At 37.4% G+C, this 24788-nt stretch overlaps 5 protein-coding genes and 1 non-coding gene across 10 annotated transcripts; 2 read left to right on the forward strand and 4 right to left on the reverse strand.

Moving 5' to 3' along the window:
• Positions 1-506: 506 nt before the first annotated feature.
• Positions 507-6293, reverse strand: LOC135585775 (peptidyl-prolyl cis-trans isomerase FKBP16-4, chloroplastic-like). 2 transcript variants are annotated; one of them, XM_065139946.1, is made up of 10 exons: positions 6176-6293; positions 5930-6079; positions 4933-4988; positions 4784-4839; positions 3880-3937; positions 2620-2694; positions 2269-2358; positions 1228-1305; positions 909-949; positions 507-825 (listed from the first exon to the last, which is right to left on the reverse strand). In XM_065139946.1, exons 1-10 carry the CDS (start codon positions 6228-6230, stop codon positions 798-800), a joined length of 687 nt encoding a protein of 228 aa, XP_064996018.1. In that variant the 5' UTR covers positions 6231-6293; the 3' UTR covers positions 507-797. The 2 variants fall into 2 exon arrangements, with proteins under 2 accessions (XP_064996018.1, XP_064996019.1); XM_065139947.1 differs by lacking the exon at positions 507-825 and having other exon boundaries at positions 919-1123.
• A 496-nt stretch (positions 6294-6789) lies between these two features.
• LOC135631882 (small heat shock protein, chloroplastic-like) lies at positions 6790-7823 on the reverse strand. Its single transcript, XM_065139945.1, has 2 exons — positions 7435-7823; positions 6790-7336 (listed from the first exon to the last, which is right to left on the reverse strand). The coding sequence occupies exons 1-2, from the start codon at positions 7712-7714 to the stop codon at positions 6903-6905; spliced, it is 714 nt and encodes a 237-aa protein (XP_064996017.1). The 5' UTR covers positions 7715-7823; the 3' UTR covers positions 6790-6902.
• Positions 7824-8278: 455 nt separating this feature from the next.
• Positions 8279-13423, forward strand: LOC135583151 (glycine-rich RNA-binding protein RZ1C-like). Of its 4 annotated transcripts, XM_065138055.1 has the most exons (4): positions 8340-8402; positions 8516-8652; positions 9202-11456; positions 12408-13423. In XM_065138055.1, the coding sequence occupies exons 3-4, from the start codon at positions 11409-11411 to the stop codon at positions 13254-13256; spliced, it is 897 nt and encodes a 298-aa protein (XP_064994127.1). In that variant the 5' UTR covers positions 8340-8402; positions 8516-8652; positions 9202-11408; the 3' UTR covers positions 13257-13423. The 4 variants fall into 4 exon arrangements, with proteins under 4 accessions (XP_064994126.1, XP_064994124.1, XP_064994127.1 ...); XM_065138054.1 differs by lacking the exon at positions 9202-11456 and having other exon boundaries at positions 8279-8375; XM_065138052.1 differs by lacking the exon at positions 9202-11456 and having other exon boundaries at positions 8290-8370.
• A 2957-nt stretch (positions 13424-16380) lies between these two features.
• TRNAN-GUU (transfer RNA asparagine (anticodon GUU)) lies at positions 16381-16454 on the reverse strand. The gene has a single exon. It is a non-coding gene; the product is annotated as a tRNA-Asn (tRNA).
• A 1986-nt stretch (positions 16455-18440) lies between these two features.
• LOC103976289 (uncharacterized) lies at positions 18441-19324 on the forward strand. The gene is made up of 4 exons (XM_018822084.2): positions 18441-18701; positions 18835-18979; positions 19079-19196; positions 19271-19324. The coding sequence occupies exons 1-4, from the start codon at positions 18650-18652 to the stop codon at positions 19322-19324; spliced, it is 369 nt and encodes a 122-aa protein (XP_018677629.2). The 5' UTR covers positions 18441-18649.
• Positions 19325-19833: 509 nt separating this feature from the next.
• Positions 19834-23920, reverse strand: LOC103975707 (uncharacterized). Its single transcript, XM_009390754.3, has 5 exons — positions 23702-23920; positions 22107-22179; positions 21969-22017; positions 21383-21506; positions 19834-20147 (listed from the first exon to the last, which is right to left on the reverse strand). Exons 1-5 carry the CDS (start codon positions 23702-23704, stop codon positions 20067-20069), a joined length of 330 nt encoding a protein of 109 aa, XP_009389029.2. The 5' UTR covers positions 23705-23920; the 3' UTR covers positions 19834-20066.
• Between the last annotated feature and the right edge of the window lie 868 nt (positions 23921-24788).

Consider the following 24788-nt stretch of genomic DNA (forward strand, 5'->3'; position numbering starts at 1 on the left):
TAACCTCATCTGAGAGAGTGATTCCGTTGTCATCCTTTTGATTGTTAATGCTAAAGATATGAGCTCCTGCTTTCATCATCAGGCTTCACAGTTTTCGAGTCTCTGCAACACTTCTGATGTGAACTACTCACTCCATTCTAATCATTTCAGATAGTGTTCAGATGGTATATGAAGAGTACAGATGAGTATATAAATGAGGTAATACATCAACCTTTCTTTCAAGTTTCTGCTACACTTTTGTTATGAACTGCTCACACTTTATGCTTCACATACTAATCATTTCAGATGGTATATGAAGAATACAGATGAGCATATAGATGAGGTGATACATCAACAATTTACTCAGTTCTAAGTTGAGTTTGAAGGTACCGGTAAGGTTACTGCAGGAATCAGCCTCTGATCTCATATTGCATGATCTTGTCCCAGAGTGTGCATCAAGCTAACCTTCTAAGACAAGCCAAAATTGCACACCATTGTAAAGCCCCACATGAAATCATTACACAATATACTGTGTATAAGGATGCCCATGATTCTATTTCCTTGAAATCAAAATGCCCAAATTGCACCATCGAAAACACAGGTTGATGAAAGTGATAATTATGAGTTATGGGCATAGCAGAACCTCATGCATCATATGAGGAGAGCCACATATCCACATAAAGAAGGATCAGAGAGACCAAATAAAAGTTGCAAACCAGCGGAGATCTGAACCTTCTTCGATAAAAGGGAAACAAAAGAGGAAATTGGTGTAGCTTGAAAGTGAAAGATCCAATAACCAACAATAGGGGCATGCACTTTCAGCCTTCAACAAGCTTCACACCCGACCTGCGCAACCATTAAATTGTGAGGCTACAGGCAGAAAGGAAACATGGCAAGAAGGATGAAAGGATGTTTGCGACTGAACATACCCAAATGGACTTTGCTTGATAGCCAGTAGTTCAACATCCAACTGCGAATGTTATGATAAGAAAGTCAAAAAGGTGACTGAATCATTCTAAGAATGATTAAAGAAACACTGGTATGCCTTCACCTTACCAATTAGAAATATGATTGTGTAAATATGTCCAGGGAACTTGCTATTAGTTTTGCCTTCAAGTTTCATATCGAAAATCATTTCCTAGAACTTTATGCGATTTATATCATTCTTAAGGATTTATTTTTTTGGACATATCACAAGGAAAGAATAGATAATTAGCTTGATGGCTTTAAATGGGATTTTCTGCTAACCTCAATTGTCGCATTTGGAGGGATCTCTTGGACTCCTTTACTTCCATAAGCCAGCTCAGGAGGAACTATCAACAATCTCTGAAGTTTATGTAACCATTAGTTAGTAAATGAACCAAAAGCACTCAGAAACCATTTCGAGTATACTGATTGAACAGAATCAATTACCAAAGGCTGTCAATTTTCTTAAACTCCAGAAGCTTGATCATAAATTGCTTTCCAAAGGAAAGGAGATTAGGTCCAAAAATATGTTTAATTAAACATCTGTTTGGTTCAGTCTACCAGTCTACAATCTTTGTTTCCCCATTGTCTACCCTTTTTTTTTGTCATCATTGAGGACATTATCAATTTCTCAAACTGAAATGAAGACATGACCCAAAGTTCCAAGAATATATACGAGAATAAGAGTTACCATCTAACAAAAAAAAAAAAGAGAGGGCCTCCTATGTATATAACCAGAAACCGATAAAAAAATGCACAGAAGCAGAGCTTAAAGTTACAAACTTCCAAGTCAAGATAAACAAATTCATGAGAACGATTATCATGCACCCAAATATCAAGCAAGACTAAACCAACTAAACTATTACATTAGCTTATTAGTCAAACAGTTTGCTTTTGTATTATATATGATATTGATAAATGAATTATTATTTTAAGGCCAATGGTGGTTTTAGTCACTCATAGCAGTAATTTTTAGGACACCATATAGGGAAAGAAATAAACAACCTCACTATATTTAGTGGTAAGGTATGGTTTAGTCAGATAGCATATATTGCCCCTCCCTAAAACCTGCATTGGTACGAACCTGGGCACATGTAAAATGAGAAAACTATTTGAGTTCTCAAGCTTATCTAAAATTAACTCCATGCGGATCACTTCTGATAAAATGGAATGCAATTATTCAAGGATCCAGAAGATACACATTCTACAATCTTGTAAGGTAAAAACTATATGGTTGTCCATATTCCAGCAAAAAGGTATAAGTGCACAGAAATCATTTTGAACGGAGTAAGATAATTAAATTAAACAACAGGAAATACAGACCTGGCCTCCCACTCTCATTCCTTCGACCCCCAAATCTAAACCTTTCAGGACAGCTCCTCTCTCAGATTGACCAACATCAAAAGCATAGGGCTGCAATTAGTGATGCTTTAGTCATTCATCACTACATAAAATTGTAGGTAAACTAATCAGATGCAAATATTTGTAGTAGCATAAAATTTCCTATAGGTTTTGTCACTTCCAACTCAAACTACCGAAAAAAAAAAGCATAGAAGAACTAAAAAAAAGCATAATATTTATTGTGTTTTGTCACAACACACAGATACGGATGGCAGTTACTATAATGTATCAATTGTCAAAGAACTAAAAGCATAGAAGAGTTGCAAAGAGTACCGTTCCACCAGTGACACCAAGCCCTTGCCTACTCGTCATAAATGTTATGCCCTTCCATTTGGCGACATAATGTAACTGCAGTGAGAAATTTAACTTTCATTCATCTTGTAAAAAACTAAAAGCATGAAGCATAAAAGGAATCGGAAGGACGAGATGAAGAAATAAAGTGTGAATCTTTTATTTTTAGTCTAAATAGCATCATATAAGCAGGTTGGATATCTGAAATTTAGAAGGCTGACATGAACAAAATGATGTGAACTGATTGAATGAGCAATAAATTACATGCAATGTTTTATATAGATTCGAAACTTCTAAGAGATAAATAGAAGCTTCAGTAGTTCATTTAGGCCACTTTGCTAAGAAAGTGAATCACATATGGCCCTTAACACGTGTGCAGATCCCATACTTTAAATAGATATTAAATAACATCCATATTAGATGCTGCGAAACAGTAGAATGGCATGATGCGTCAAGGCTCTCAAGACAGAAACCTAGTTAGAAGTAATGCACGGGGACTGTATAGAAAGAGCTCAAGAGCAACTATCATCTAAAAGGTGTGTTAAAGCAAGCTATATTATCCTTATTAAAAGATTAACCTCAACAAACTTGCATGTTCCAACCATATAAACTATTTGAATATTGACAAGACATATATTAAGAGAAAACTTTTAAGTCTAGTTCCACAGATTTATTAAAAGATAATGTCAATACACAATTACTGGATATGCTTGACAATCAAGCTTCTATTCTGACATAGTACAGCTAAATAATGTACAGCTCAATACACAATTACGCATGTCTTGATTTGTTGACAACTTCCCTTTAGAATATATGATTAAACATGTATACCACGAGAATAAGAACAAGGTTTTCTTCCACAGATCTATTAAAATAGAATGTCAATATTCAATTACTGGATATGCTCGACAATTAAGCTTCTATTCTAACTGACAAGGTACAGCTCAATAATATAAGATATGCAAGTCTTGATTTGTTGACAACTTCTCTTTAGAATATACTATTACCACTCAAATAAGAACAAGGAATGATCAATATACATAAACAGCTATTTGTTTGCTATTAATTTCTGTTATTAACTACACATATGTTGATATACCAGACTCTCATCAATAGCATCCTCCAAGACAAAAAATCTCTTATTGTCACCATGGTTACTGACTTATTCAAATATCATAATCTTTATTTCTAATTGGCAAAAGATAATTAGTTCACAGAAAATGCTTGGGACAACAATCATACAGTGACTCGTGATCCTTTCACAGCTTTAGGTCCACCTCCAACCTTTATATCATAGTACCTAGTAGGCGGTAATAAGATCAGGAAAATTGGAAACAGTTCACATGGCAAAATATGTATATTCTGAACTTACAAAAAGAGGAAACTGCAAACAAAATTAAACAAGATTGTGACAAATATGCAAAAGGATAGTAATAGTTTGATGTCTTGAAATAATAAAAAATTTCCATATATGTGATCATATGCAAAAGAGATATATTGCCAACCCATACTATGATCCATGAGCTCAAAGCTACTAAAGCAAATTCAACATGCTTTAGTAGCTTAAAGCCAAGTTGTCCTGTGGAATAATGATTAACCATTTATAGTTCCCTTCATTCCGAATCAAATTGCATTATAAGTCAATTTTATGATAATTGTCTTTCTTTTTAATATATAATGTATCATGGTTGCTGGGTCTCAGATCACTTGTCCCGTCAAAACAGTGATACAGTTTTTTACATCCCAATTCATAGTACTGCTGTTGGCACCCCAGATGTTATTATCACAATCTTGATCCAATTCATCAAAACTAATGATTCACCTCCTTAATATTTGGTTTTATAAAGTAAACTAACTACGACAAATAAAATCCATCACCATTCAAGAAAAGCTCAAAACAATGAAAGAACTAGACAATAGAAAATACACATGCAAATGAGGCGAGTAAATACGGAAGAACTCATTTTAGTCAAAAGATGTGTAAACACACATATGAAATATAATATAATCCACTTTCAATAATGAATACCAAGATGAAAAGAAAAGGCATTATTTCTTCTAAATTACAGTCTTAAACTGACTACAGATCTACAATTGTTTATGAGAACGATAAGGCTATAACATAAGTTTAATGGCTGTTACTAACTTGAGGCCATTTGGTAGAGTAGTATATTCGGTCTCAGGAACCTTTGCCGATCTAAGCTGTAGAGGAATGAGAGATAAAAAACTCAACAGAAAATTTCAATACGGTCTCCTTGTTGACAAAAAAAAAGCAATGAACTAAGGTTTTCTTACAGCTCTCCTGCTGGAGGATACAGATTCAGCATCGCCACAAAAATTGAGTCCGGAAGCTGAAATAACATAAGACCAAGATTAGTTAATTATCACACAGAAGAGAAAAATGAAGATGGGTGTGCATGATACATTATCTCTACATTAAAACTTGAGACACTAAAAACTAATTTGATATCAGTATTGAGGTAAAACCAATTGGGACTTTACGGCTTTGTTGGTGTAGTAGTATTGAGGTAAAACCACCATGTCTCTACCACAATCAATTCTGTATCTCTAAATCTAAGCGACAACAAATTCAGATGCCAACGTCCTATGATGATAACATCACTTCTATAGCCAAATGTTCAGTGTTCTAATCTATGCAATAGATTCAGAAATCTCCCTGGAAAGCAATCATGGTCTGAATTATCATGCATCTATAATTTTAATTTCAGATCATCCCACAAAAGTATCTACTACTACGTTACAACAAGAAATAATAACCATTCAAGATTATGCAATTTAAACCGTCTTTTATATTTTTCAGATTGTGAATTAATAATTTTGAATTAATGATTCCTCCAAGACAATCATCTTCTAGGTTTAACATGCATAAGCTACGGATCCCTTGACCATATATAACACTTCAAAATTATCTATTCGATGGCATATCCTACATACAGTAAACACTGGTATTCTGTTTCCTTTTCGTAGGCTTTAGATTCTTCCCCTAGTTAATAACACTTTCAGATTCATCCAAACAGTTTATCTGATCACATATTGAGCTTTTCATTCAAAAGGTATGGGAAATTGTCAAGTTCCAGTCTTCAAGAAACTCAAGCACTATAGCAAAAGCGAAAAACCCAAATTTGGATCAAAATAACCTGTTTCTTGGAGTGGCATATATCCAGGAGCAAAATTTCAAACCCTAACTATTCCCATCAAAGTACATAAACATGCCAATCTTCACGATCTCCCATTTCACACAAGGAGGGAGCGATCAAGAACTTGTGCTCACCAGAAGCGAGGAGAAAGCCCAAGAACCACCTCCTCCCGTCGGGAGAGACAGCACTGGTTTCTTCCGGCCGCGCAGGCGTATCCCTCGAGCAGCGGCACGTAAAGGAGACGAACGGCCGCCTCTTGGGAAACCTCCTCGCCGCGAATCTCGCTGTAACGGACGCATAAACCACCAAAAGATCGAGAAATGAGATAGATAGAGAGAGAGAGAGAGAGAGAGAGAGAGAGGGAGAGAGCGGAGCCGTACCGGTGTACAGAGAGGGACTCGTAGGGAGGAGGAGGAGGTGGAGGGAGAGCTCCATCGCTTGGAGCGAAAGAGTGGTGAGGAGCTGGCGGTTGGAAAATAGGAGCAAAGGATTTTTTATTTTCCATTTTATTTATTTTTTAATATATGGAAAATAGAGGTTGACATAAATCTTTGACTTCAATGTTGACTTCCTGATTTATTGATCAACACAAAGTCTCTAGCATGCTAATAATTTATTTTCTGAAATACTATAAGGATTGATTACATTCCCTTCATTTAAAGACATATTCTAATTGATCTCCATCTTATCTTCTTGCTTTGCAAAATTACATCTTCTCATTATTTTGATTAAAATTTTAATTTATTTTAAAATCATTTCTTAGACACATACACCTCTTAAATTTGAAGTGCATTTCAAACTATGTGTGACAATATCTAAATTATAAAACATTAATTAAGTCATATAAAAACAATAGTTTTTAATTTTAAAAAATATTTATTAGTAAGTAAGAATTTTTAATATTTAAAAACAATAAAATCTCCGACACAAATCACATCATCTTCAACCTTGAGACTGCTTAGAACATGCCTAAGTATCATTGTGCAGCACAGTGTTAGTGGCGTAATAATATATTACCAGAGCTGAGAAACTGCATACACAGGATTAAGAGTGGAAATTAACATGACAGCCTTGTAGGAGCTTAACATCTACAAAGCTTCCATGGCGTCACTGGATCTCAACGTCTATGACCTTGCGATCCGTCTTCGTCTTGGGGATAACGACCAGCAGCACCCCGTTCTTGAGCTCAGCCTTCACCTTCTCCTTGTCACAGTTGTCGGGGAGAAGGAACCGGGAGTCGTAGGAGCTGGAGCTCCAACCTCTCCACTTGGACTCCTCCCCTTCCGCCGTTGCCTCCTGCTCCTTGTGCTCCCCCTTGATCACCAGTACGTCGTCCTCCACCGACACCTTCACCTCTTCCTTCGACAGCCCCGGCACGTCGAACCTCATCGTGATCTCGTTGTCCTCCTCCTTTATCTCCCACGGCGGCCTCATCTCCCCCGTGCTGCTCCCGGGGAAGGACATCGCGTCCTCGAACAGCCGGTCCATCGTGTCCAGCATCATCTTCATTGTCCTCATGGGCGACACAGCATCAACCAAACCTTCGTTGTTCCAGAAACAGATTACAGATATAGTGACCGTGAAGTTGTCTCCTTAATTCGAAGGATACAAACAGGCAGTCATCAAGCAAACTACTTACCAAAAGGCGAGACGTCGAAGCCCGACCGGCGACGCCGCTGCTCTATGGCGGCGCCGTTCCCGGCTTTAGCGTCCTTGTTGACGTGCACGTCGATGGAGGAGGAGGTCTCCTTGCTCTGCGGCGCCGCGGAGGCCGATACCGAGAGCCGGCGACGGCAAGAAGGCGATGGAAATGGAAATGCTACTGTGGAAGGCTGGCGCTGCTTCCGGCGCAACGCTTGCCCGGAAAGCAGAGGAGAAGGGCGTAGGACAAGGCCTGGTAAGGTAGTCGCTGAGGCCATAGCAATCAACGGATAACGAAGAAGAGAAACGACAGTGAACCGCTTGCTGTGGAGGATCGAATGCAGAGATCGGTGCTTTATACAGAGGAATCGGAAGGGAAAGAGAGATCGGGAAGGGTCGGAGAAGGCTGGGAACGTTCCGGAGTCGGCTAATATGTGGAAGTACAAGACACGTGGACGCTCGGGCGACCACCTTCTCGCGCCGTCAAGAAAACTCCAGTGTGTTCTGTGCGCGTCGGGTTCGTACGAACCGTTGGATAACGATCAAGAATCCAAATTCTATCTCAAATTCAACTAAAAATATATTTTTAATCCTATTTATATGTATTAGTGGCAATGTCAATAATAATACATAAAATATGCAATTATTTCATTCTATCGGGACTCAAACTCGATGTCGAGGCGGTTCAATCCGAACAGGACTCGACCCGAATTCGAAGTGGTTGGTTCTCAACGTGACTCGACCAGAACTCCAAGCGGTTCAATAAGGGCAAGACCAGGACGCGAAATCCACTTATAAACCGGCCTAATTATGTATCATCTTAAGATTAAATTCATACCGCGAGGCATTCTACCGAAAATTCGTCGTTGTATATAAGCGTACGCTGCTCTCGCTCTGGCTTTTAGGGTTTCGGCCGTCGCTCCGCCTCTTCTCGGTAGGGTATTGGCTTCTTCCTCGTGGATCCCTGTGCGTCGAGTGGGGGATCGTTACATTTTGGATTTCTGTTGTTCTGATTGTTTTCTAGGTTATTTTTGAACGATTTTTTTTTTGTTTTTCGAATTTGTTGTTTGTTTTTGTAGATTCTTTGGAGGGAACAGAAGCAGAGATGTCTGCGAAGGAAGAAAACCGGATCTTTGTGGGAGGCTTATCGTGGGACACAACAGAGAGGCGGCTGGAGGCCGAGTTTAGTCGCTTCGGAAAGGTTATCGAGACTCAAGTATGGACCGCTCCCTCATCCTCCAATGTTTTCGGCAATTCGATTAGGTTTTTCTTGTGATACATCTGTTGCTTCATCTGTTTGGTGCCTCTGACTGATATCAGAAAAAATGATTAACACTATAAAATATTCTTTATGATTTTGTGATTAACACTGCAAACTGTGATATATTTTTATTTTTTCGTAAAATTGTTACAAACTAAGCTGCCTTTGGTCTGAATCTTCATATCTTTAAGATGGTTCATAGGTTTCTTTTTGTTTAGTAGCTGAAGAAAGACACTTTGATGCTTTATTTGGCATTTAATTTTATAATGAAGTTTTTGAACTTCAATATAAATCTTTAAGGATATTACCGTTCTCCATGCAAGAAGCGGTACCTAAGTAAATAAAATAGATGTCCTCTATTATCTGTGCGAACATAACATGGCAGTGCTGATGTTCTATCAGCGTGTCTATTTTGTGAGACTGTATATTTTGTACCAATTTATTGTATTATTATCTTTGTCCTTCTCATTGACTCCATACTTTCTTCTTATGTATCACGGTGAGACCTCCTTCGTTTCTTGGCTTTGTGTGAATATCAATCTCCGTTCCACTCTTTTGTGTATGTGAGGAGGAGACGTGTTATATGTGTTCTTCAAGCTGGTAAGCATAAAAGAAGGTTTGCTTTTTATCTGGCTATATCAGTGAGCAGATATAGACACCTCTACTAGTTTGGTCTTTTTGGAGGATAATGCCATCCGCTGCTGTCATTTTGCCATTGTTATGAGCTTAGTGCTGGTTGATGCCATTGCATGTCACTGATAAGTTGCTTCTTTGAGGCTTGAAAGTCTTTGAGCCTTGAGATCTTCATATGGAGCAGTCAATCTTCAGTAGCCTGGAAGAGATAAGTTGGGTTGAATTGCTTGTTTTGGCTTTTGACATTGACAGATAGATACTCTTCACTAATATTACATCTATGTCGTACCCTGATGGCTTGCCCATTTGAGACAGGTATATAAGGTAATTCACCTTGCATGCCCGTGGTGGTGATGTAAGGCTTGTTTATTGTTTGATGAGATGCTTGTTGGCCAAGACACTGTCTGAAATGAAGTATATGTAATCAAACGTTTGCTAGGTTCTTTCAGTTTCAGCTATATTTGTGGATTAATATCAGCACCATGCAGCATTTTGAGGAAAGATTAGGCTGCTTGGTTTAATGTTCTCTGCTCTGCATTGCATATCAATGAAAAATTTTAGTTTTGTGTAAGTCTTGTTTAGTACAATTAGGCGCTTAAGTGAAACTTGGAATTGAGAGGGAGTGGATTTTTTGGATAATTGATTTATCTATTATTATGCACCGAAAGGGATAAAGGATGCATAATGTGAAGGTTCAGGTGCATGCTTGACCATTTCTTCAGATGGCTGGCCTCTCTCAGTACATTGTGAGAAACTCGGCAGTCTCTGATCTTTCAGCTGAGGATTTTTAGAAAATTCCATGATGCCTGTTAAACTGCTTAAGCGATGAATGGTTTCTTGGCAGCACTGAGTGATGGCCTTAACATTCCATGTGTATTCATAAGCACAATGTGCACCAGGGTGTTTGATCTTTGTCATAATAAATGTTGCAGACTTGGCACATTGATGGTTGATCAACATGCGCATCGATTGCAACTATAACTTGCATCACTTCTTTCTCTGATGTATATCTCTCTCTTTCTCTTTAATGTTCTTGTTAAAAAAATTTCCTGTTAGTATTTCTGGGACTAGGGCACAACTTTTCTCAATGTATGCCACTAAATATGAACAATTATTGACACTCTAAAGGCATTTTACAATTTGCTAAAGTAAAACTTAGGCAAGTGAGACATTGGCCCTGTTGTTTGAAAGGCAAATTGGCAGTAGAAAATGATTTTGGTGACAATTTGAGATCATGGAACTGAGTAAAACTCCACTGGTTGTGGGAAGATTAATGGTTAAATGTATCCTTGCTGATTTAGTTTTGGATGGTATTTGGTGAAATGTTGTTTACGGGATTGTATTTGAGTTAGAAGAGGAAGAGGAACAAATGGAACAGATGGTTGTGTTATACAAACTGTCAGATAGATGCTGTATTTTTTGTTTGATGGTAAAAGTTGCTTCAAAATTGATCACAGGGTCAGTCACATCTGAATTATGGTGTCTTCTGTAGTCTTTTGAGAGATCTGAATGTACCTCTGGAGCTGCTCAACTATTCATGCTGCAGAATGTGATTCTCTACATATTGTTTGCACTAGATTGCTGCAGTTGTTTTTTCCTAAGCAACAGATCCTTTATCATGGATTGAGATTTGGATGTGGAGCAGTTGTTAGAATTACTCAGTTGAGATGTTTGAGCCTGTTTGTTATGGCTGCTGTTTCTGAAGTTAGTTTCATTCAGCAAAGGTCGTGTTAAGGTTTGAAAGAAGGTGTTACAAGAATTGAACCTTTTTATCCCGTGAAGTGTTAAACTCATTGTAACAATAACATATCACCTGAGTTGATGCTTGCTGTGTTTGCAATATCAATTCACCAATGATTGCCTGAATGGTTCTCTAGGACGTTTGTTTCACACCTGTTATTGTTTGGTCGAATTTTGCTTGTTACATGGCCACTTGCTTGGATATAAGATGAAGATTTTGCTATTTTCTGGATATTCGTGAATGTCAGATGTATATATTAGGTAGGAAAAGACACTGCACGGATTGCTTTAGTCATAGTAGATTGTGGCCTATACAGAGATCACAGTGAGATGTCTGAATGAGTCACATGCATGTTCGCATAACCGGTACATCCTGTTACTATCAGGTAAGCGATATCATCATTTTTTTGTCTCCTTGGTCGCTTTTCTTTGGCATGTTTAATTTGTTAATACTGCAGCTTCTTATGTCTAATTTAGTGCTACAAATATTTTTACAAAGATACTAATCTTCAAAATTTGATCCTCTTGTTTCATGATTAAAGATACAAGGGTTCTTTTGTACGTCTTTTTTTATCTTTTTATTAACAATATTCACCGGTTCCTGTATATTCATTTTAAAACTGTACAATTAGTTGTTAAAATGTTTCTGCCGCATTAAACATTTTTCATGTTTTGTGGTCATCATTCATGCAAGTTGAGTATAGGATCAGCATTTTTGCCACATAACAGCTATAAACATTTTTTTATAATACCTCCCAACCGAATTCTACACAATGGGATTTCATATTGCAATTCCAGTGGGTAAATCTGTTGAATATGACATCACCTTGCTTTTTTTTTATGTCCTCTGCCTTTATATATTGAAAAGTTTTCTTATGATATAGTACAAATATGCCATATTTTTTGTGCCAAGAGTAGTTTTCTGCTGAAATATTTTCTGACATTTTCTTTTATAGTTTATTTGTCAATTGTGACTTTTTGATTTAAAAATACTTAGGGACATAATAATTTGCTCGGACTGAATTCTTTGAATGATATTAAAATAATAGGGAATGCAGTAACAAATATTATTTCTATTCAGCTATTGATTATCCCTAGGTATAACATGTAATTTCTTTAGGCATTTATACACAATAGTTGATTTTTTAGTCATTTTGTTTCTGGCCTTCATTTGTATAGAAAGAACAAAAATTTATCCACTAAGGGTAGCCTTGATATAATTCCTTTTCCATGTTATTGTCATCATCTTATCTCTGTGTCTGTCTCTGTCTGAAGGATGATGGTGCACCTACTTCATTTTGTTTTCTTTCAGTTCTTAGCAGTCTTTTTATGTGTAGGTCATGCTGGAGAGAGATACTGGTCGTCCTCGCGGGTTTGGGTTTGTGACATTCTCTGATCCACGTGCAGTTGAGGTTTCCATCAGCGAGATGCATGAGCGTGAGCTTGACGGACGTGTCATTTCAGTGAATAAGGCTCAACCTAAGATAAGCACAGATGACTCTACCTATGGCTACAATGGTGGAGGATACACTCCAGGAAGCAAAGGAGGTTATCATGGTAATGATGGTCCACCACCCGCAGGGCGCTCTGATGAATGCTTCAAGTGTGGACGACTTGGACACTGGGCACGTGAATGCCCTTCAGCTGGGGGAAGTAGTGGCGGTCGATTCCCTTCTCGTTCCAAGTTTGGTGGAGGTGGTGGCCGAGGGGATCGATTTGGTGGACCAGATCGCTTGAGTGACCGATATGTGGATGACCGTTATGATGGAGACCGATATGGGGACCGTGATCATATTGACAGCAGGGACAGTCGATATAGTGGTGGTCGTGATCGATTTGACAATGATCGTGACCGATATGCCAATGATCGGTATGGGCCTCCTGTGGATCGTTTTTCTGGTGATAGATATGGAGGGCGCCCTGATCGGTACCCACAGAATGGATACAGCCGGGAAAGAAGCTATGAGAAGGATGTACCTCGTGGTGGTGGTGGCTATGACAGAGATGGAGGGTCAAGAGGTGGTGGTGGCTATGAGAGGGATGGACCTCGTGGTGGCGGCAGTGATAGATACGGGAGTGGTGGGCCTGCACGTTATGATGGTGGTGGAAGTTTCAGGAACAGGCCTGGGCCTTATGATCGGCCAAATAGAGGCAGACGTCCATCATCCTATGATGTTCGCTACTGATGCTTGTGTTGTTAACAGTCAAAACTGTATTTGTTTTCCCGAACCTTATGCTCTGGTATTTTAGGATAGCTCATGGTAACAATGCAGTGATTCTGTTAAGACTCTGGGATTGAAAATCTATGCTGTCCATTTGCTGTGAAATCCTCTGAATCGATCACTTAGCTTTATGAGACTGAGCCTTTTTGCAAGTGGCCTGGTCATATTGGAATCTTAACTTTATGAAGGATTGTGCTTTATCTGAACTGCCGGTGGCCCACAGTTTGATATGATTATATCTGGTTGATCTTATAAGTCAGTGCAGGCTGTTATTACATGTTGGTTTTGGCTCATGATCAAGTTGTGTTTGTTATTGTGCTTACTATTGAGAAACCTGTCACAATATTTTACTGATAGCAGTATCTTTAAGTGCTGATCCCCTTTGTCTTCTGTGAAGCTGTGAAAATTTATAGCCCTGTTGATTTCTGCACTATAACACCATTGACAAATGAGTTCTGATCAGGTCATATTTTCTGTGCCTGTAATACAATTTGAGGCAGTTGCTTCCTGGTTGATGAGCTATCGGATCATATGGTGGTCCACTTTTATTTGCTGTAAGATTGATGGAAGATCCTTTTTTGTATGGATTCAAGTCGTTTAATGTTGACAGCACTTTTGATATACGTATGAATTTCGTTTCTGATTCCCGGCCATCAGGGCTCTGCAGTTGCCAAATAATAAGCCCCACTCTGTTCTTCAATCCCTTAAATTGACTGCCAGTCTCATGCTCTATTACCTGGTCGAAGGCGGAGTCTTCAGTTCCACTTTGTTGCTGATATAGTGCAATCAGACAGTTGTTGGTGCATGAAGGCTGGAACGAGAGTTGGTCGTTCACTTTAGTAGTCGCAAATGCTTTTCAGAATTGATGTTATTGATAGCAGTGTGCTCGCCAGATGATATATGTGGTACAAGGGGCTATTTATCATATTAGTTATAGGGTATGGTTATCATACTAACTTGATCAAATGTTAGATAGTTGTATTGAATTGTTATGTTTGCAAAGAATTCATTTGTATAATTTGCCAATTTTCTCGAGCTATAATTGTTCTTTTACCTCTTAAGTCGAGTAGATTTTGTCATTATCTTAATCGTTTTGTTTTATTGAAGTTGATGCTTTGTTCTTAGTTTGTGTGATGCTTTGTTCTTAGTTTGTGGCAGTCCCAAAGAAATATGGCAGACTTCGAGCAGTGATGATTATTCCAATACAACAAGGACTCGGTTTACGATTCGACAAGCTTAAGGATTTAATTGGAAGAGGGTTTAATTTGTAGGAATTAAAATGTCAATTATACCCATTGAAGGTAATAAGGGAAGCAACGAAAACTATATAAGCACGCCTTTGTTCCTCATCTCCGCTCTCCGCCGAAGCATTGCCAGCTCTTCCGCACCCTCCCTCAAGGTTGAACCCCTCTTCTCCATTTCTCTTTTTCCGTTTTACTCCATCGATTTTGTCTTCCGGCCGTCGTCTCCCAATCCCTTCTATTATTTGAATTCTCATGTGACTCGGCATATCTAACGATTGTCCCCAAAGGTTGAGCCTTTGTCTTCATCTCACTCGTTCAATTTTTTTTATCCCCACTTGATTGTCTCTCTATTTGATTCATTCTAAAGGTAGACAATTGAAGTGATTGGGACGCTCAGGACGCTATATGAAAACGACAAGTACCAGTTGCAACTCGATTTCCCGGAGCAATATCCTCAGGAAGCTCCCCAAGTAAGGAAATTTTGGGATTGTTTTTGGTAGAATTATCTTCTTCTTTTTTTCCTCTTCTTTATGTAAATTTAGGTCGATCGGATTGTGATCTATTGTTGGGTTTTGTTCAAGTCATATATCTGCATCCTGTGCCTCGGTCTCGAGTCGAAAATGAGTAGAGATTTTATATGATGGTTCGAATCAGAAATTATTGCTTTCATATGTTGTTCTTTGGTGGATATTTGCTGCCTCCTCTTATTTTAATCTTTGGACTATCAATTAGAGAAGAATCATACTTCAAATAACTACAAACAAGGCTGCATATTTTCTGTGTCAAAGCATATTTGATCTCTATGTCAGTGTTAGCTCATATTAATTAGAAGTTCTGTTTGTATCTGTGATGATGCATCTTTAACATGCTGATGTTTGTATCCTATTACACTGCACTCTCAAGCAGCTGTTATTTCTCAAATCCCTTTCATAATATCTCACACCATTAGAAGTTTGACAAGCTGAACTGTGAAAATGTGACATGTAATGATTGTCCACACTGGCTGCTGCCATCCCATGCCACTGGATGCAGGCATAGATAGGAACATATGACATGGGCATGTTACATAGTGTCCCAGAAAGAACAGGGCAGATGTGTCATGTCAATCCTCAGTAGATTACTGTCAGATTATTGTGTCTTTCAATTGTTACATCCTTTACCTGTTAAAGTTGAACAATATCCTACTTAGCCTGACTACACTTAGTCTATCTCAGTTTTGATTTTCTTATAGAAAAATAACAGTAAACCCATAAAATCTTAACTATTGGGAAGTCCACTCTATGAATTAAAATATTTATGTACATAAAATAAGTTTTTATATGTCTAGATGGATTAAAACTAAGCCAAATAATAAAGTATTAAAATCTATGTAGGTAAAAAAAAAACACTTATTTGTCTACATGGCTAAAAATAAGTCAAATAATAAAATCATTGTTTGTCTTTGCCAACATGCATTAAAATCTTTTGATGTAAAGAAAAATGTCTTTGTATGGCTAAATGTTTATCTTTGATTACATAGATTAAACTCTTGACATGTCATTTTTTTTATATATATCTCCATGGATTAAAAATAAGTCGAATAATAAAGTCTTTGTTTGTTTTGGATTACATGCATTAAAATCTTTATAAGTAAAAAAAAATCTTTATATGTAATAAGTTAAATAATAGAGTCTTTATTTCACTTTGGATACATGTTTAAATGTTTATCTTCTTCTACATCGATTAAAATATTTTTATGTCAAATAGAAAGCCTCTAAATGGATTAAAATTTTTGTATGTTTACATTTATTAAAAATAAGTGAATAATAATATATTTGAGTATTAAAATTGATTATAAATTAATACGCTAGAAGGAGGGCTTGAACCTCCGACCTTGTGGTTAACAGCCACACGCTCTAACCAACTGAGCTATTCCAGCTTATGAATAATTTAGAAACATATATAATGAAATACTAAAATATTTGATTTGTGAGCTAAAATGAATGATCGTTTAAGAAGTTTTGTATGATTATTACTGTTACAATAAGGCAATCAAAGTAGTCCAAGAACAAAAAGAACAAGTATTAAGTTGATTGCCATGCAAGTGGATGCGACAAACCTATTATGGGTGGATTTGTAGGAAGCTTAGACTAGGGGAGAGAAGAAACTGAAGATGAGATTTGGAAGCTGTCCTCATTTGTGGTGATAGATACCAAACGTAAAAATAGAGAGAGAGAGAGGTGGAAGCCGTCCTCATTTGTGGTGATAGATACCAAACGTAGATTACATTTCGTTATGTTCTATGCATACGTACAAAAAAGACATATGCATATGATAAGATTCGCTGTCGAGGTGGAAAAAGGTGTGATAAGAGAAAAGACAGTTTGTTTTCTTCTATATATACATATAGCCTTCTTTTTTCCTTTTTTTTTAATGCTTCATTAGTTTTTTTCTTAACAAAAAATAAACAAAAAGATGAAAATGAGATTTGATTCGAGATTTTGTCATCGAGACTCGAATTCTTATCAACCAAGCAAGTTGATATATCTAAAAATTTATCGAATAAGATTTCAAATCGATGAATCTGATGATGTACTATAACATGGATATTGTTTTTAAATATTTTATTATTTATTTATTTATTACTAATAGTATATTTTAAATAACCAAAATAAAGAAAAGTAGTTGGCTTTAGATTATGGACAAATGCTGTTGGAATTAAAAGACAAAGAAGAACACATGTCCTTTAAACCACATATGCCAAGAATATTAGGAAAATTGGTCGATGATGGAAGTCATATTCTACTTTTGTTTTTTGTTTTTTATTTTTTTCGTTGTGTTTGTTGCTTTGGTTAAAAAACATGAAACAGCTCTTTATGCAATAAAATTAACTTCTTCATGATGTGGATCGTGAGAATTCATATTAGGAATAAGAGTATGTAAGTATTGATTAGGATTTGAGTTTCAGAGTCAACCCTAAAATGGATCAAGTTTGAGTCAACATAGAAACCCGAACAGATCTATTCGATCGGGGCGGGTTCGACCCGAGTCAAACGGATGTCGAAAAAGAAAGGGATGGTTTGAACTCAAGAATCTGCCATCATCATCAATTCATGGTGTTTTGATTGGCTTTGCATTCGTTTGATGATTGGTAATGGTTATAAGTTGCCACCCATGAAGGCAGTTGCCACAGTGATTGCCGTACTGTAGAGAGAGAGAGAGAGAGAGAGAGAAGCAGTTGTTTCAGTCACCGCACTCCTGTCTTCCTTTCTTCTTCACTCCTCACAGGTGATGCATCTCCTCAGTTTCTTCCATTACCATGTGAATTACCTTTTTTTTTCCCCCATTTAGAAGGAATTATGAGTTCTTTCCTTTCTGATATCCATGTCTCCTAAGACACAAGTATTTCTTTCTTTCATTCATTCATTCTTTTTGTCACGTCATGAAGAACTCAACAAGACATGGGGTGATGATGGATTGTTATGGGTAGAGAAGACATCTTGTTTTGACTTGTATTGGGTGTCTGACAATTCAGTCCACTCCTACTAATTGACAAAAAATGTTTAGTTTCTTGGTTTCTTGAGGAAGAAGAGAAGGGTATCCTCATAAGGTTCTACAAACTGCTTCTCACAGAAAAAGAGTCACTGATTTGATCTCTAATCGAAACAATAATCTATTTTATAGGGTTCTAATTATGTACAAATAGCATTTTTTTTTTCTTTTACATCATTATAAAGTATTTTTATTATATCATCCCTCCAAATTCTGGTGCAAATTCTAGTTGGAAATAGATTGTTCTTTTATTTATGTATCTCACCCTCACATCATTATTTTCAGCACAATTTAGTAGGCTGATAACTTTAAGAAGAACAAACAGAGACATTTCTCTGTGGTCTTATAGATTTCACATACATTGAAGACACTACTCATGCTTCACAATCTTCGTTGTGAGGGCCCAATGTATTAGGACACAGTAATGAAGCATACATACAGCATGTGTTTGATGCACATAGATGCTGATTTGATGAGCCAAATCTAACATGCAATTCCTGTGACAATTGTATAGCTTTCAGACAGCAGTCATGTAATCTTTCAGGTGCAAAGCTAATAAAAGATCTCTTTGTAGTGAAGCATATGGAACTCAAATCAGATGGTTTTGTTGGAGTGGTTCTTTCTATGGAAGGAGGTAAGTTCTAATTGTAATACATGCACTGAGATTGCATGATAACATAGATTAAGACATCATATATATTTATATGTGTGAAGATATCTTACCTGTTCTTGCATCACTAAGAAGCTTGCCATTGCTCCAAGTGTAGGTGGAGCTCAACAGAACAAGCAGCAGTTAGAACAGCAATCTGATAGAGGTGGATGCTCTCTCCTCCAGCATCGATATCTCGGCGAGTTTGACGGAATCTACGACCGGCCGCTCGCGTGCTTCGGCTGCGGCATAGGATGGGCCTGGTGATGATCCTTTTGTTGTCTGAACTTTTCATGGGATTACCATCTGTTTTGGCTCTCTTCTTTGATCCTTCTGTGCTTGGTGTTTCTTCACCTTGCCAGTTTCATCTTGGGCTTTGGCTTCCCTCTGCTCTGGTACATTGCTACTGCTCTTTACTTTGGGAAGTACCACCTCAAGGATCCAAGGGAAAGAGCAGGGCTTGCAGCATCTGCAATTGCAGTAAGTGAGATTAAAGCATCTGAATTCTAGTGTTCTAGCTTCACACTGTTGCTGACCTTGTCAATGCTTTGCAGGCTTTGATTTGTTCTGTTGCAGCATTGATCACATTGGTGGCTGTACATCTGTAGCTTCTCTTAACATAGTTATAGTTGCACCTTGTCTTTTAGGCAAAATAATATTATGTGCCATAGAATAAGGTGCATAGAGTACATTAGTGTTGTTGCCTTTAGAACTGGAAGATTGATGACTTGTGGGTTTTGTTTCTGCAAGCATTGATTTCAATATCAATATAGCTAAAATTTTTGGATTCATTTGCTAGTTTTCATACCAGGTGTCAAAAGTCATTTGTTTGTTTTGTCATGAACAAGCTAAGCATGTGCTGCTACAAGAACAATAGTTATAAATAAATCAGTTATTAACATGACAGTATGTAAATTATTGGAAATTACATGAAGATTGGCTCAACTGGTATACAATATTCAAAGATATAACAGTATGTAATTATTGGTAGTTCTAAGCAATAGCTAACCTATCAAGGCCATTTCTTATAATCACATCATGAAAAGAGTCAATTTGCATTAAAAGTTAGAAGTTTGTATACAAGGAAGCAGTGCCCCAAAAGGAATAAACCAGGAAATAAATGAGAGAGATGTCCATGTCCATTCCTTGTAATATTAAACAGCAATTCACAAGAGATAATATCTGGGAATTCATGTGTGATACATCAGTGGTGAACAGTAGTACACTAGATATATACTTCAGCAGACAAATCATCCTTTTTTTCTGTGATATATTGCACAAAAGATAATCTGACAAACAAATCTTGGAATTTGTTAAAACCAACATGTATAATCATTTCTGGGGAGTTCTTCACAATCCGTCTTTCAATTTATCTCCATTTGTATTCTCCTTTAATGTTGTGGTCAATTTCAAGTTTCGTAGTTCCTCGAGCTGCAATTAACCAAATGATAATGAAATATTATAATCCAAAAAAAAATGGAGATTAAAAAACTGCAAACTCAGCTCTTATTTTGGTGATTTTCCTCACATAAAGCTATAAATAGAGTCTGAAGATGTTGATGTATTTTAAGATTAGGCAAGCAACAAAAGAGAAGGTATTATAATTTTGTACGTTTCAGGTTATATCAATTCCATGCATGCAGGGACCGTAAAAAAAATTGTCACAGCACTTGAGCACTGGAGCAGCACAACCAAGGCCCAAATTTCATTTGAGCCACAATGTAAAGTTAATTCATAAAATGTCATGAACAATTTAACTAGGAGTCAGAAAGGTACACAAAACTGAAGTGTCCTGCAAATTGCAATATGAAGAATAGGGAATTTTCATATAAGGTGAGAGATCATACAACTGGAAGTGAATGGACCTCTAACATATTTAACAACCACAAAAGTCAAAGTTGTAACAACAATCACAACTTAAAATACAGCAATTACAAAATGGGAAATACATAGAAATAAATTCTTGGTATATCTTGACAAAAGGATGTACAAGAAAAAAAAAATTCATATATAAGCATAGAAGGGCAATTATCACTGGTACTAGGACCATTATCGCTGCCTTCATTATCGCTGGTGCTAGGGCAATTCATATGTAAGCATATATGCAAAAGGACATACATGCTAGGACCACCTAACCATGTTTCTCCACTTATCACCATTACCATGCCTGGTGCTAGGACCATTATCACTGCCTTCATTACTTACCTATCAACAGTCCTCTAACATCTTCTTACCAGACAAGCATATAAGGGCAAATAAATTCATGCCATGCCTAGTAGTGTTCATTCTGGAGTAGCTGAGGACCAGCAAGTTCTATTTTGGAACCAAGTGAACTTGTGCAGTGGAGCAAACAGCATAGCAAGCCTCTACTCTTAACTATTTAGTTTTAACTACATGGATTTTTTCCAGCAATTCATCCCTATTACTATTTAGGGTCACCTTATAAAAAAATCTAGGGATTATTACAGCTTTTCTCTTATATGACCAAATCACATAAGTAGTTAACTTTTACAGCATTAAAAAAAAACATTAAACTCATAAACTGCAAGTACACAAATGATAATTTAATTAAAGAAAAAGTTAAGATTTCTGATGTAGCCCCAAAGTTAAATTAAGAGGTTCAGAAAATATGCCGGAGGATATTGATGTGGCAAGTTGCAACTAACCTCTCTGCACTTTTCTCTGTGAGCTGCTAAGAGCTCATCATACTTCAATTGCAAATCCGACTTTTCAGTTAGTAGCTTTTCATATTGAGAAATTGATGGTCCACCTAACTTTTGTTGGACGAACCTGATAAAGTCATTCAAGTCATTTTGTATCAAAAAATATCTAAACAAACACAGACACTAGAATTTAAATTCTTTCTTGCAATAGAAGCAGTCTTTTACTGAAAATAAAGAACAGGTGTATAAAAACCGGAGAAGTGAAATAACACCAGCCTGTTTGCAAAGAAGTTAAAATCGTTGCAGCTATCTATATATTAGATGGACAAAATTAAATAACAGCATAAAAAAACTGTTGGTTAATCTGTGATGAAAGAGCTTATGCAATATCATAAAAATAAAATTTGGGGCTTGGTAATTAGTGCCCTGGTCAATGTAGCCCAAAATACACAAGGCAAGTAAAACATCAAGTTCCTTCAAAATGGTTTCAATAGATCTATCATTTAAAAAAAATCCAAAATTTTAAACTTGATTGGCACTTTGCATCAAGTTATATTCTGAATATTAGGAACACAGTCAGAAAGCTTACTCGACAGCAGATGAAGGCCTGTCATTTTCTTCATATAGTGCAACAAGAACTGCATTACGTAATGAGGTGGGTATTCATTGGTTTACCAAAACATCTAGCCAAAAAACATAATGAAAAGAGCCAACAAAACAGACAAACCTTTAGTGAGAGCATCAAGCACCCCACTTGATTCCAGATACTTCCTGAAAGCTTCCTTTTTTGCTTCCCTTTCCTGCAGAAGGCATTTTAGCGATAAAACAACATCACAAAATAATAAACCTGAATTCATTAATACACAAAGAAAAAGGTTGAACAGAAAATGGCAAAACAACAGCAAGTTTAATACTCGTTTGATGCTAACTGTAAATCTTGTTACAAGCTTTTGACATTTCGCAAGAATGAAACACAACTCGTTACTTTATGGCCTTACATGGCTTCTTTTGACATCTTTGTATCATCATGTGTAATTTTATCTCTGGTGATTGTTGCTTCACTTGTCGAAGTTATTTAGGAAGTTAATAGTAGAGTGTAAATGTTTTTCAAAACTGTGCTTTGGTAGATAAGACTAATTGAATTTGAGTGTAGAATCTCTAGTTCCTTATATGACACATAAATTTACCTCTTAACTCTGAATAAATGATGCAGCTGCTAACTAAAAAACCATACTCTTAACTGCATGAGTCTGTCGGATTGTTTTATATAATCATATCAGGGATGGTACAAAATAAATAGTTAATATATAGTGAAAATTAATTTTCTACATGCTAGCATTTGTTACCGGATCAAAGGAGGCATAGATTAACCTACCATTTCATGCATAGAAGCAAGACAGGGGACAATGGTTCCTTAGTTTCATTGCCAAAATAGTCAACATTTTTAAAGAACATTAGGTTTCAGTGTCAACTGTTGAACAAAGGGTTGAAGTTGCAGATGTAATAAGTTGAATATGGAAGTTGCGTTATTTAATTTATATACCCAAAGAAGGAAATCACTGTCTTTCAGGATTTACATAGAAAGAATAGATTATATATTAGACAATTTTAGAAGTACATTTTCTCCTAAGAGATTCAAACAGCTGGCTCAAGGGGTAGGTTTCGCTTAAATTCGTTTTCGCTATTTCTTTAGTTGTTTTATTTTTGTTCTTCCCAGGACTTAAGGCTTTGTAGTTTGTTGTTTGTTTGTTTGTTTTCTTTTTATTCTTGGGAGACAATGATTACCAGTTCTCTGGCTGATATCTGAAACCTTACCTAAGGATTTACATAAAGTGTGAATGGATTGTATAGAAAAAAAATGACCAATTTTTTTTCTTCTCTCTTTTCCTACATTATGTATAGAAACAAAGACTTTGTTCAACCTGAACATTTAGAAATAGCATAAAACTAATTTGAAGAAACTAGTTATCAAAAAAGAAACTCGATATGAGTTGAAAGTTAAATGGTTGGCTTCATAATGAGTCTAAGCATCCAATACAGAGATTTCCTTATTTTGCAGTTCTTGGGGGTTCGATGAACATTTAATATATCCTCGATCCCACTTAAATCCATATGAATGCAGCTAATCCAGGATTTTCAACAACATAGTAAATGAAACAAACAGACCCAAATTGATCGCTACAAAGAAATCAAGATCTCAAAGACCTACAACCATACAGCAGCTCACTACCAACCAAGCTAGATCGAGAGGAAATGGGCATATAAAAAATTTAGGAAAGAAAATGCCTTTCGAACACGAGGCGGCAAGAGATGAGGCATTACCATGCTCTTTATAGCATCAAACTAACTCCGACGAAATCCAGCCGAAAGGATCGGTTCTTGTTGGGGATCGACACTGGAGATTAGGGCTTGCAGGAGCGTCTCGAATCGAGGAGGAGGAGCCGCGAAGCGGGAGCGGCGACGTCGGTAAGCGGATCCAGACCACCACGGGAAACCACTGAGACTTGCAGCATACAAGTAATTGGTGCGGAGTAACGAAGAAGGGGGGAGACTATGATCGATATTGCGAATTTGCCCCTGCCCCGGTGGAGAACGCATGGGAATCCCCTCCAAGCGTTCTCTCATCCGTGTAAAATTGGACGGTTAATTTTCGAATCTATTGTGAACTCCGAGATTTGAACGGTTCAGGTGAGCGCGAAAAGCTTGCAATCATCTATCTCGTTGGATAGGATCCTCCTAGGGCCTGGTTGAGCAGGGCTCCTCTCCACCGTCGGATAAGGTCGCTTCGAATGAGACGTCGTTGACTTGACGTCTGCTGCCGAGCTGTCTTCGCGTTCCTGGGACCCACACTTCAACTTTGACTTGACGTCTGCTGCGGAGCTGTCATTTTCAGGTTGGATCATCGATCGACCCGATCCATTTGGCCCACACGATTCGATCGATGAAGCAACTTTGGGCCTTCATCAGGCCAGTTGATGATCCAACCAGACCAACTTGCTCTATGGATTCGAGTCGATCGAGGAATCCACATCACAAGAGTTCGGGGTGGGTCGAATCAAACCCGATGCACGAGCATCGATTGCAATCTGACCCGATCTGACCTGACTCGACCTATTGCCACTTGATGCTGGTTTCAAGGTCAACAAGGAATCTCAATTGCGTGCCGCCGTCCATATATCGTTCTACTCGTGCCGTGATATACCACCCGACAAAGGATGGAGGATGAAGAGATCGAAGTGGTTATCTATTAGAAAAAGCCAGAGAGGTTTTAGAGTGATGGAAATTGTCCACGCTGGTGCCTATTTTGACTTTGATATGACGATACAATGGAACTCAAACCAGAGGAAATTAATGGCTCTTCTTCTTCCTCCTTTTTTGGCGTGGAGATGGATAGATGCGTATCCGCCTT

The sequence above is a fragment of the Musa acuminata genome, chromosome BXJ3-2, assembly GCF_036884655.1.
Source record: "Musa acuminata AAA Group cultivar baxijiao chromosome BXJ3-2, Cavendish_Baxijiao_AAA, whole genome shotgun sequence".
Lineage (NCBI taxonomy): Eukaryota > Viridiplantae > Streptophyta > Magnoliopsida > Zingiberales > Musaceae > Musa > Musa acuminata.

What these genes read in the sequence shown, in the direction of transcription:
- LOC135631882 (XM_065139945.1), bottom strand. Translation starts at nt 7,714, where the DNA reads ATGGCCTCAGCGACTACCTTACCAGGCCTTGTCCTACGCCCTTCTCCT. An exon ending in CTTCGACGTCTCGCCTTTTG is followed by an intron (nt 7,337 to 7,434) that starts GTAAGTAGTTTG and finishes GGAACAACGAAG; the next exon opens with GTTTGGTTGATGCTGTGTCG.
- LOC103976289 (XM_018822084.2), top strand. Translation starts at nt 18,650, where the DNA reads ATGGAACTCAAATCAGATGGTTTTGTTGGAGTGGTTCTTTCTATGGAA. An exon ending in GGTTCTTTCTATGGAAGGAG is followed by an intron (nt 18,702 to 18,834) that starts GTAAGTTCTAAT and finishes CTCCAAGTGTAG; the next exon opens with GTGGAGCTCAACAGAACAAG. An exon ending in TTGCAGCATCTGCAATTGCA is followed by an intron (nt 19,197 to 19,270) that starts GTAAGTGAGATT and finishes AATGCTTTGCAG; the next exon opens with GCTTTGATTTGTTCTGTTGC.
- LOC135583151 (XM_065138054.1), top strand. Translation starts at nt 8,542, where the DNA reads ATGTCTGCGAAGGAAGAAAACCGGATCTTTGTGGGAGGCTTATCGTGG. An exon ending in GAAAGGTTATCGAGACTCAA is followed by an intron (nt 8,653 to 12,407) that starts GTATGGACCGCT and finishes TTTTATGTGTAG; the next exon opens with GTCATGCTGGAGAGAGATAC.
- LOC103975707 (XM_009390754.3), bottom strand. An exon ending in GCTTGATGCTCTCACTAAAG is followed by an intron (nt 22,018 to 22,106) that starts GTTTGTCTGTTT and finishes TACGTAATGCAG; the next exon opens with TTCTTGTTGCACTATATGAA. An exon ending in ACAGAGAAAAGTGCAGAGAG is followed by an intron (nt 20,148 to 21,382) that starts GTTAGTTGCAAC and finishes GGTTAATTGCAG; the next exon opens with CTCGAGGAACTACGAAACTT.
- LOC135585775 (XM_065139946.1), bottom strand. Translation starts at nt 6,230, where the DNA reads ATGGAGCTCTCCCTCCACCTCCTCCTCCTCCCTACGAGTCCCTCTCTG. An exon ending in TTGGTGTCACTGGTGGAACG is followed by an intron (nt 2,359 to 2,619) that starts GTACTCTTTGCA and finishes CACTAATTGCAG; the next exon opens with CCCTATGCTTTTGATGTTGG. An exon ending in GAATGAGAGTGGGAGGCCAG is followed by an intron (nt 1,306 to 2,268) that starts GTCTGTATTTCC and finishes CATAAACTTCAG; the next exon opens with AGATTGTTGATAGTTCCTCC.